The sequence below is a fragment of the Sesamum indicum genome, linkage group LG6 (assembly GCF_026168435.1).
Source record: "Sesamum indicum cultivar Baizhima isolate 11 linkage group LG6, ASM2616843v1, whole genome shotgun sequence".
Classification (NCBI taxonomy): domain Eukaryota; kingdom Viridiplantae; phylum Streptophyta; class Magnoliopsida; order Lamiales; family Pedaliaceae; genus Sesamum; species Sesamum indicum.
The window spans coordinates 15,208,781-15,221,622 of NC_142662.1; the positions used below are offsets into that span (position 1 = coordinate 15,208,781).

The 12,842-nt window shown below is 36.4% G+C and overlaps 1 protein-coding gene across 1 annotated transcript; it reads left to right on the forward strand.

Moving 5' to 3' along the window:
• Positions 1 to 9,194: 9,194 nt before the first annotated feature.
• LOC148787846 (uncharacterized) lies at positions 9,195 to 10,053 on the forward strand. The gene is made up of 3 exons (XM_088881409.1): positions 9,195 to 9,359; positions 9,508 to 9,741; positions 9,793 to 10,053. The coding sequence occupies exons 1-3, from the start codon at positions 9,195 to 9,197 to the stop codon at positions 10,051 to 10,053; spliced, it is 660 nt and encodes a 219-aa protein (XP_088737535.1).
• Positions 10,054 to 12,842: the final 2,789 nt, after the last annotated feature.

Consider the following 12,842-nt stretch of genomic DNA (forward strand, 5'->3'; position numbering starts at 1 on the left):
AACATAATTTTTATTTATTATATTCGTATTATTACTATAAAAATGTTGTTATAAATTGACTATAGTGACGACATTATACAAAATTATTACAAAAGAAAATTATAATATTAATTAGCAACAAGTCTAAAATGATTATAAAAAATATTTAATTGTATCATAATATAACTATTAATTAATAACAAAAATTATATATAAAATTGTCATGTAGTTTAAGTAATTGTGATAATAAGTAATCAATTTTACTAGGTTGTCACTAATTGGTTCTTGGGACAACTTATGCACAATCTTTTGCCATTCATTCTTGCTAATTATATATACATGTCACTATTAAAATCTTAAAAGTATTGGTGAGACCAAATAAACTTTTTGTCACTTAGAATACAGAAATAGTGAAACAACATACACTAAAATTATCATATATGCATATATATATATATATATATATATATTGTTTTTGTATTTAAATATCCACATAGGGAATGGATCGAGGGGTCGTTGGGGGCCAATTGTAGGTAGCATAGAGGGTGGGGGGTCCCAGATTGGACTTTGGAGGTCTGGACAAGTCCAAAAGGTGAGGGGCAGAGATGTCCATGTCTTGAAACCTGACGTTAGACCTTAAAAATCTAAGAGAAAAGCTCCCCGGAAACTAACCACTGTCTTCACATCATCATCATCGTCATCATCATCTCGCTTTCTTTTAATTTTCGCTCACACATTCACTCGTGTTATTCATGTGCCCAATCCCAACGACAATGTGCCCAACAGACAGAGATGATGGGGTCGGAGGCACTGCGCTTTCATGCCACACAATACATTAATCATTCAATCATAATCTTCTACGTAACTTGTAATATTCGTTCTCTACGACGTACTTACCTAGTACTAAATACATATATACATATGTGTATATATGTATAAGTTCTTCTAACTTTTGTTTCATGGCAAATGGTCTTTCTGAGGTATTCTCAAGTCATTAAATATTCTTTAGTCTTAGGAATTTCATGGGGGGTTATCTGGTAAAATTTCTCAAAAGAACTCTCTTATGTCCCTGAAAATGCCTTAAGACTGCAAATTATACAATAGGACATAGGTACGTATATTTTTTTAATCCAACTCAAGCCTGACCCTAGTCGACTGACCAACGCACCAAAACGTGAATACTGGGCTATGTGTTTTCCAATCAAAGGCTCCATTGGAGACATTTGGATCTATACATTTACGAACATTTGCGCTATAAGTATTCGTTATTCCCTATTTGGTAGGTATGCATTTATGTAAGTCTAGCTCTCCAATCCCTATTATTTAAAAAAATTTTGACTTAAGTATCAGAGAGTTTAAGATGAGACTATTGTAGCGAGTATAATGATTTGTGTTATAGGCCAATCCATACTTCAAGATTGAGGACCAAGGTCGGATCCTTGCTTCTGAATCAAGGACATGCGACCAACAACAATCCCCCCGTACTTGGACCTGCGACATCCACCCTGGTCAAAATTATTTTTGGTCAAGTTGTGGATGTATGTAGAAAATATTATATAAGGTAATTTCAAATTATAAAATTTATGTGGTTTGAAATGCGGCTGCTCCAGATCATTTTTCTACTAGAATATAGTTTCTTAAGGGTTGATTATAATAAAACAGACTCCACATGTTACTAATAAGTAAGTTGGCAACTCAACGCAAAGGAGAAGATCTAATTTTACTATGCGTAGGATGTCAACTTAGCGCTCTCAGTGTCTCACATTGACGTAGGAGTCTCGAACAATGATGACACAGAGGGATGGCGCTTCACGGGAATATACAACCACCCTAAGGTAGCTTAACATGGAACTTGCTTCAAATGTGCTCAATGGAGTTTTTGTTCACCCATGGTTGTGCATGAGAGATTTTAATGAAATACAACCTCTCATGAGAAGACAAGTACATAATGACCTCGGCATCAGATTGAGGCTTTTCGTTCGTGTCTATTGGACTGCCGGCTCATGGATTTGGGGTACTGTGGGGATAAAGTTTCACATGGTCTAACATGAGGGATGCTCCAGATACTATTCGGGTCTGCTTAGACAGAGCGTGTGCATCATCGGGTTGGAAGGTGTTATTCCCTAATGCTCATGTAGAGGTAGGGGTTGCTAGAGGTTTGAATCATTGCACTTTAGTGTTGAATATGCAAGCGGACGCAGAGTGACACTTAAGCCTAAGAAGTTATCCCGCTTTGAGGCTACGTGGGCTCGATCGCCTGAATGTGAGTATGTCATTTGGTGTGGTTGGAGATGCAACAGGTCATAGTTAGCAGGGCCGGGGAGCAGATTTTGGAATGTATCAGGAACGTGCAGGTTAGTTTGCTTAATAGTGAACGGGTTAGCTTTGGTAGGGTTAAGCTACGTATCAAGAAAATTGAAGAGCAACTTGATGGGTTAGCTAAGAGTCCTATTACCGAGTCAACTACTTCATGACGGAAGAGATTCTAGCCCTGGAGGAGATTATGTGGACAGAGAGGGAAAGCTCAATGATTTCAGGAAGGAAATCATAATACAACTTATTTCCACGCTATGGCAACCTCACGATAGAAAAAGAATTCCACTGCACGCCTCCGCAATTTAGCTGGTCAGTGGTGTACTTGGCGTCAGACGTGCAGTCTACAATTTTGGAGCATTTTCAGCATTAGTTTTGTATTATTAACCCGAAGGAGGAGGACATCAACACAACTCTTGAGGGGATGACGGCGAGAGTTAGTGCGGACATGAAAATGGCCCTTATTCAACTATTCTCAATTGAAGAAGTGAAGACTGCTATCTCTGAGATGTAACCCTATAAGTTACCAGTGTTAGAATAGTTTAATTACAATCATTGTGGTCCATGTGACATAAAGTGTAAGAGTGCACATTAAGGATATTTTATGGTGATAATTAAAAGGTCTAACTTTGATGGTTAAGTTAGCATTAAATTGGATTACAACCAAGGGTCAAGATACCCTCTCCTCTACCTCATAAAAAATTGTAAAGGTTGGACTAATAGTTGTAAAAAGAAAAAAGATTTTACGTAATTGCATAGTCTAATATACACTTCTAACCATCAAGAAGAACTGAAAGGAGAGGCTAGAGAGGATAATCTACACTTAAAGAGTTCTCGGTGATCTGCAAGTAATTTCAAGTAATGGATCAAGGTAAGAGTTTATGTTTATGTAAAAATTATGATTTTTCGAGTTCTTGGACATTATAGAATTTATTTGATTTTCATGTACATAAGTTAAATGGAAATTTCATGTAAAGTTTTACATGTGGTATCAGAGCCCATTGTTTAACAAGTCATAATGTTCCAATGAAAGTTTTGATCCATCATAGTTTATGAATTGTATTCTGCTGCGATTAATCTTTTATGATTAATATTTAAGGTATTATTGATGCATATAGGTTTCATGATTTGATAGAGTTTATCATGAAATGCTTGCTTCTATTATCATATATATGTATGTGCCAAAAGGATTTAAAGTTAATTGTTCTCCCATTATGTAAGGATTGTCATATTTATTTTGACATAATATTCTCTAATGTTTGATGAATGTTATGAATATTTGACATTTTAATGGATATTAATTTATGCACATACATGTGTTTGGCTTTTACATGTAAAGTTTATATTTGTGATATGTTTACACAAATTGTACAGTTTGTATATATTCAAGCACTAACTTGTTAGTCACCAAAGTGGCCAAGCTTAAAGGTATATTGGATATGTAAGGTGTTTTAGTTTTATGTTAAATTTTTTCAAAGTAGCTTGTTAGTCACCAAAGTGCCTGGCTGAAATGATCATTAAGCATATTAATTAAACTTATTCGAATTGTTCAAGATGCCATTAAAAGTTTTGATTCAACAATTGGGTTGTTTGATTATGCTGCTTGGAGGTCACCCAAAGGTGGATCATTGCAATATAATCAATGACATTATAGGGATTAATCACAGACATGTTTTTTTATCTAAAGATAATATTCATGTTTATTTGATTATCCATAAAAAAAAATTATTCGGCATCATTATAGTTATTTGTGTATTTAAGGAAAACCCGAAGGTTAATTTGAATATGCGCTTAAAGTTTTGGTGTATGATCGTCTGGATCTAGTACAGTTAAACTCAATGCATTATAGTATTGACATGTATTAATGTCTTGCAGCATCACTGAACATGTTCACATCGAGTAACTCTGTTATCAAGTTTAACGGGCTTAACTACGCTGAATGGTATGAACAAATTCAATTTCAACTAGGTGTTATGAATTTGGATTTAGTGATAGTTACTGACGGAAAGCCCAAAGCCATAACGGGTACCAGCACGGCAGCCGAAAAGTCATACTTTGAGACTTGGGAAAAGTCTAATCGGCTGGGCTTAAACTTGATGAGGATGACCATGGCAGAATCAGTAAAGCCATCAATGCCTAAGACTAACGATGCTAGGAAATTTCTGATGAAAATAAAGGAGTATTCGCAATCGGACATTACGGATAAGTCCATTCTTGGGAGCCTCATGAGTGAGCTGACCACGAAGAGGTTTAATTGGTCGTGCTCCACTCATGATCATGTGACTGAGATGTCAATCTAGCAGCAAAGTTGAAGGCTCTGGGGATGGATGTGAGCGATTCGTTCCTAGTACAATTTATTATCAATTCTCTTCCTGCTGAGTTTGGTCAGTTCCAGGTGAATTATAACACCATAAAAGAAAAATAGAACTTTCAAGAGCTTAAAGCCATGTTGGTTCAGGAGGAAGGGAGATTGAAGAAAATAAAGGAACAGTCTGTCCATCTCACAATTAATGATGGTGTTAGCAGCAGTAAAGAAAAACCAGAAAAAAGGGGTAAGAGTAAAGGAAAGACCGCAATGAAGGTCAATGAGGGTCATGTCCATAAAGAGCAGAGATGTTATTTCTGCAGGAAACTTGGGCATGTAAAGAAAGATTGTCCGAAAAGAAAGGCTTGGTTCGAAAAGAAAGGTATACATTATGTTTCTGTATGTTTCAAATCAAATCTTATTGAAGTCCCTTTTAATACCTGGTGGTTAGATTTTGGTGCTACTACCCATGTGTCTCATGTTACACAGGGATTCCGTTCAATCCAGCCCATAAACGGAACTGAACAATTCTTGTTTATGGGAAATAGAATGAAGGCACGCATCGAGGGTATAGGGACGTACAGATTGATCTTGGACACTGGATGTCATTTAGATCTAGAAAAGTGTCTCATACCTGAATGCACTAGAAATTTAGTTTCTGTATCAGTACTGGATAATAATGGTTTTTGTTTTGAGATTAAACATGGTACATTTAAGTTGTTAAAACAAAAGTACTGTTGTGGTTCTGGTACTTTGCTTAATGGATTTGTATCGTTTTAATCTTGATGAAAAGTTCTCTGATTCCCTGTTTAACATTGAGCATAGTATTGGTATTAAACATTGTGCACATAATGCAAATTCTGCTTCATTGTGGCATCAAAGACTAGGTCATATTTCCAAGGAATGAATCATGAGGTTAATGAAACTAGCCACAAGAAGCACTCAGCTATTAGAGATAATTCATACTGATATATGTGGCCCTTTTGACATTCCTTCTTGGAGCGGCGAAAAGTACTTCATCACTTTTATCGATGATTTCTCACGTTATGGTTATTTATATCTGCTACATGATAAGTCTCATTCAGTTGACATCCTTGAGGTGTTCATTAATGAGGTAGAAAGGTAGCTAGATAGAAAAGTGAAAATCGTGAGATTTGATAGGGGTGGTGAGTATTATGGAAGGTATAATGAGACTGGACAAAATCCTGGTCCATTTGCAAAGTTCCTTGAAAGTCGAGACATTTGTGCACAGTATACAATGCCTGGTACACATCAACAGAATGGTGTAGCTGAAAGGTGGAATCGTACATTAATGGACATGGTTAGGAGTATGTTAAGCAATACTTCTTTACCTCTTTCATTGTGGAAATATGCTTTAAAGACTGCTGCATATCTTCTCAATCGGGTTCCTAGTAAGGCAGTTCCCAAAACTCCTTATGAACTGTGGACTGGTAGAAAGCCGAGTTTGAAGCATCTCCGTATTTGAGGTTGTCCAGCTGAAGTGAGAATATATAATCCACATGAAAAGAAGCTTGATGCTAGGAAAGTCAGTGGTTATTTCATTGCTATCTTGAGAAATCTAAGGGGTATAGATTTTATTGTCCTAATCATAGTACGCGAATAATTGAGACAGACAATGCTCGATTAATTGAGAATGGATAGATTAGTGGGAGTGAGGAACTACGAAAGGTTGACATCAATGAGATACGGGTTGAAGCATCTTCACCCATTATATCTAATGATGTTGTTCATATTCCTATTGTTGCATCACAGTTACGCGACATTATGGAACAAGAAATAGAAGTTCCTAACCCATATCTTGAACGTATACACAATGAACAAATGAATAGTATGCCGGAGATAAATGAATTACAAAAGAAGCCATGTTACGACGATCTGAAAGCCAAAGAAGATCAACTATCTCTGATGATTATGTGATTTATTCTCTCGAGCATGAATGTGATTTGAGTATTGATAAAGATCATGTCACGTTCCAACAAGCCATAGAATGTAGTAATTCTGAAAAGTGGATTGATGCCATGAAAGAAGAATTAAAGTCAATGAGTGACAACAATGTCTGGGACTTGGTAGAGTTGTCTGAAGGTTACAAACGAGTAGGCTGTAAGTGGGTCTTTAAGACTAAGCAAGACTCAAAAGGCAACATTGAAACGTATAAAACCAGACTCGTTGCTAAAGGTTACACTAAAAAAGATGGTATCGATTATAAGGAAACTTTCTCTTTAGTTTCTAAGAAAGATTCCTTAAGAATTATTTTGGCTCTAGTAGCTCATTACGATTTAGAGCTTCACCAGATGGATGTAAAGATCGCTTTTCTTAATGGTAACTTGGAGGAGGAAGTATCTATGGAACAACCGGAAGGTTTTCTGGCCACAGGAAAAGAAACTATGGTGTGTAAGCTGAGGAAATCAATATACGGACTACAACAAGCCTCCCGTCAATGGTATCTTAAGTTTAATAATACCATTACATCTTATCGATTTATAGAAAACATCGTTGACCGATGCATCTATATGAAATTCAGTGGGAGCCGTATTGTTATTTTGGTCGTGTATGTTGATGACATTTTACTTGCTGCAAATGACACTAGTATGTTACATGATGTAAAGAAGTTTCTTTCTAAGAACTTTGAAATGGAAGATATGTGTGAGGCATCCTATGTGATTAGAATAGAAATATTCCGGGACAGATTGCAAGGATTGTTAGGATTGTCTCAAAAATGTTATATCTACAAAGTCTTAGAAAGATTCAAAATGGATAAATGTTCCGCAGGGATTGTTCCAATACAGAAAGGGGACAAATTTAATCAAATGCAATGTCCCAAGAATGATTTGGAACGAAAGGAGATGGAATCAATTCCCTATGCATCAGTGGTTGGGAGTCTCATGTATGTTCAAACATGTACTCGACCAGATATCAGTTTTGTTATTGGTATGCTTGGTCGATATCAAAGTAATCCCGGGATGGACCACTGGAAAGCTGCAAAGAAAGTCTTTTGGCATTTACAAGGCACTAAGGACCACATGTTAATGTACAAAAGATCTTATTATCTTGAGGTGATTGGATATTTAGATTCAGATTATACCGGATGTATAGACACCAGAAAATCAAAATCCGGTTACGTGTTCCTATTAGCTGAAGGAGTTGTATTATGGAAAAGTGGAAAACAATCTGTCATTGCTACTTCCACTATGGAGGCTGAATTTGTGGCATGCTTTGAGGCCACGGTTCATGGATTGTGGTTGCGAAACTTTATCTCAAGACTTGGGATTGTCAACAGTATAGCCAAGCCGCTGAGAATTTATTGTGATAATTTTGCAGCTGTCTTCTTCTCAAAGAATGATAAGTACTCTAAAAGTGCAAAACACATGGAATTAAAGTACTTGTTAGTAAAGGAAGAGGTGCAGAAACATCGAGTATCAATTGAGCACATTAATATGGATCTTATAGTAGCGGATCCGTTGACTAAGGGTTTACCACCTAAGATATTTTCTGGACATGTTGAAAGAATGGGTATAATAGCAAAGTCCTTGTTAGCATAACAGTTATTAATGTATGCATACAATAAAATGATGTTGCTCACGATGGTATAATACTGTGAATTCGATTATAGTGTTGTTTCTATTATATTTATCTTGTATCTAGAAAGGTTGTGCACATGCATTGTAAGATAACAAGTTGAGTCTTATTTACAAGACATTAAAGTTGAGGCTTATGGTATTTCTCAAAATAAAAGAAATTTTGAGTTGAAATTGATTTGTGGTACATGGAAGGGATCATGTTCCTGTAGTAATATGTGACCGCCATGATTCATTAGTTTCAATTCTATTAAAGTTGAATTTCAGAGTGCACTTTTCCGTAAAGCTTCAAGCTGTCATTTGGACCAAGTGGGAGAATGTTAGAATATTTTAATATTATAATCATTAATGGTCCATGTGACATAAAGTGTAAGAGTGCACATTAAGAATATTTTATGGTGGTAATTGAAAGGTCTAACTTTGATGGTTAAGTTAGCATTAAAGTGAATTACAATTAAGGGTCAAGATACCCTCTCCTCTACTTCATAAAGAAATTGTAAAGGTTGGACTAATGGTTGTAAAAAGAAAAAAGGTCTTACGTAATTCCATAGTCTAATATACACTTCTAACCATCAAGAAGAACTGAAAGGAGAGGCTAGAGGAGATAATCTACACTTAAAGAGTTCTCGGTGATCTGCAAGTAATTTCAAGTAATGGATCAAGGTAAGAGTTTATGTTTATGTAAAAATTATGATTTGTCAAGTTCTTGGATATTATAGAATTTATTTGATTTTCATGTACAGAAGTTAAATGGAAATTCCCTGAAAAGTTTTACAACCAGGCCTTAACGGTATGTATGTCTCTTGTATTTTATTAGAAATTCTGGCCTATTGTTGGTGACAAGGTCACAACTTTTGTTCTTGATTTTCTGAATAATAGGGTTTTGATCCTAAGTTTAACTCACATATATAGTTTTGATTCCTAAGTGTTCCAGCCTAGAGAATGTGAGTTACTTTCCGCAGATTTGTCTCTATAATATCACCTATAAGATTGCTTCCAAAATGATAGCTAAATGGTTGATACCATTCATGAATAATATCATCTACGAGTCGGAGTCAGCTTTTGTACCTGGCAGGTTGATCACTGATAATGTTCTTGTTGCGTATGAGATTAACCATCACTTAGGACACAAGCACTGGGGCACGGTAGGATCGGTGGCTCTTAAGGTTGATCTCAGCACGACATATGATCTCGTCAAGTGGATTTTCCTTTAGAGAGTCCTAGCAAAACTTGGTTTTCATCCGAACTTTATATCCCATATTCGCTTATGTCTTTCTACTGTCTCTTGCTCAATTATGCTAACCTGTAAAAAAGTTTGGATACTTTTATCCGCCGCAGGGGTTCCGTCAAGGGGACACTCTATCACCATATCTTTTGTTGTTTTATGCAGAAGCTTTTAGTAATCTACTCCAAAGAGCTGAGATGAGAGGTGAAATTCGTGGAGTGGCTATCAGCCGCCAGAGTCCCCTTGTGTCTCACCTTCTCTTTGCATATGATATCCTGGTCTTCTGCCAAGCAATGAATGATGTACTGCGGAGTATAAGGCAGGTATTGGGATGGTTGGAGGCAACACTCTGATTGACGTTGAACTTTGGGAAGTCCTCAATGGCGTTCAGTAAAAACATACCGATTGAAAGACGGGCGGACCTTGTTAGACTTATTGGCATGAGTATCGTGGACAAACATGATAAGTATGTGGGTTTGCCGGCGGCTGTGGAGCGCTCGAAGACAGTGGTGTTTCGTATCTCAAGGACTGAATATGCACTCGACTCCAAAGCTGGAAGTGCAGAAACCTCTCGCAAGCAAAGCGCATGGTACTCCTTCAATCAGTCATCCAGGCTATGCCCATGTTCATATTGAGTTGTTTCCTCCTTCCACTCTATCTGCCGAGAGATTGAAGGGATAATGGTTGATTTTTTGTGGCATAATAAGGAAAATAGGCGTATTCACTTGATTGATTGGGATGATTTGTGCGGCATAAGGATGAGGGAGGATTGGGTTTCCGCAAGCTACATCTTTTCAATCAGGCTTTGTTAGGAAAAACTATGGCCGGTGGTCGTGAAGCCAAACTGTTTGCTTGGGAACATATTGAAGACCAAATATATCACAACAATGGATGTTTTCTTGGCATCAATTGGGTTCTCCTATTCACACGTGGTGCTGTATATATGTTGGCGACACGATACTTGATTGAGATGGGATTATGGTGGCAGATAAGGAAAGGCAAGAATGTTCACATTCGGACCGATCGTTGGATCCCTTGGTCTCTATCGTTTCAAGTTATCATTATGCCGTAATGTATTGGTTCGCCCACTACAGTAGATGGCTTGTTTCAGGATGAAAGTGGGTGGATGAAGAGATGATCAAGAGCATTTTCCTTGCTAAAGACGTCAAAGCCATATTGTCCATTCCCCTTGTGGGAAAGGCAGATTCCCTGCGTTGGCACTACGAATGCCATGCATGCTTCTACTTGCGAAGCATTTACCAATTGGCCTGTCTCGAGCTTCGCTTTGTGCACACTACCATGGGGGTTCATCCTCAACCAGACCAGCTGATTGGAGATTCATATGGGTGTTGCTAAAGGTCCATATGTTTGCATGACAAGTGTGCCGCAATGGGCTCCCCATGGTCATGTATCTGGAGAGACGAAGGGTGAAGATGAATGTTGGATGCCCATGGGACGGATGTGAGCTTGAGGAGATTCTCCACGTGCTGCTTCGTTGCACATTCCCCCGCCTCTATGGGGCTTGTCTAACCTTCGATGGGCTTGTATTGCACTTCAAAGTGACGATTTGGAAGAATGGCTGCGGGGTATTCATGTGGCGTTGGATGGAGAGGAGTTTGGAAAAACACTCCTAATTTGTTGGTTTTTGTGGTGGGCAAGGAATCGCTTAATCTTTGAGAATGCGCAGACCTCAACTATGGAGTTGATAGAAAGGGTGGAGTGTTTCGCAACATGTTTAAAGAGGGAGAGATAGGTTCAGCTACTCACTTTTTCCTCCGTTTTGTCTTGTGAACTTGTTTGTGCATTTTAGCTTTGTGCTACACTTGATACAATGAGTTCTTAAGCTATATATAATATTACCGTCTTTTTTTTAAAAAAACAAAAATGAAAAATCATTACACCCAAAGTTAGAGGACCAAAATGGTCAATCTCTTATCTACAAGCTCAAAATTACAATTAAAAGTTACAACTTCGACAACTATGCCATCAAATTTACAAAAGGCCCCAATTTAGATATTGACATGACTAATAATGTGAAAATGTTTGGCCAAAATTGATTAAAAAAAAAACCGACAAAAATCACCATAATTCTTAAAGTTATGAGACAAAATTTTGATTTTTAATTTGAATAGGACCAATATTGTCACCTCCAAACTACAGTACTAAAATTACATTTTTTCCTTAATAAAAAGAACAAGTAAGAAAATATCATTTTTTATCAATTAATTATTCCATCTCTTTCATATATTTAAATAAAAATAATAAAAACTTAAATTTTAACAATTAATATGCATCAATGTCAGGTATATGATTAAAGAACAGTCTCACCGAACATCAGTGACGAATGATGAGTTCTCTTTCCAAAATACGTACAAGTAAGTAGTACTATTAATAGAATTTGAGCTGTAAATTTGACTCACGGATTTACGTACTTATTTGCTTGTTCAACGCCTCAATGATTGCTATACGCTGAAATTAGCATGACACTATCTGGAGGAATCGCAGCCCCTAGTAGCTAGTTCCACTTTTTCAACACGATCATTGCAGTCCCAACAAGAGGCTGGTACTACATCATCACCCATTGACATACTACTAATATTTAACTTCTTTTTTTTTAAAAAAAATAGTTTCGAAATTATGTATGTTGAATATTTATTTACAGTTAAAAGATAATTATATCATTAAATCTATCTTAGGATCAATTAATGGAATGTATACTGATTGAGTTTATGTTATCATTAGTTGATGAGATGGTAAGTCATTAGAAGAAACACATTCTTTTACTGCAATTATATTATGATTAAACGAAGAAAGAAAATTGTGACAAGTACAAATTAATTATACTATGCAACGACCATTATACTTGTTTCTATAAGTGATGCTAAAATATTTATCATGACTGAAAATTATGGTAAATATTTTGATCATAGCTAAAAATCACGGTAAATATTAATTAATCGTGATAAAAATTTAAATTTTCACATTTATTGTATTTGACCGTAGTTTAATAGCTTTGGTTTATCATAATTTTTAAATTGTGGTCATTATGGTATAGAGAAAAAATAATTTCGGGAATTTAGAGGTGAATGTTGAAGAACGTACCGATTGCCTTCTCCTAAGGGGAGAATTATTGTACCCAAGAGAAGGTTAGATCTGTCATTGAAGTCAGATCCATTCGTAAGATCATTATAAGAAAATGCGGGATTTGGAGTGGGTTTAGGAACGATTTTTAATAATTGAAGCAAAAAATTACTAGTCAGACACTATTGAATCGAATGTTGGAAAGGTCATGGAACAGGAACCTTCCGTCCTAATAGACGATGTCCCTAATTAATGGAACGCTTGTGCTGTAACCGTTCCTAATTAGTAATGAATTTTGTACCACTTGTTCATTGAATATTTTTAAATAAGTCTGACTATCTTA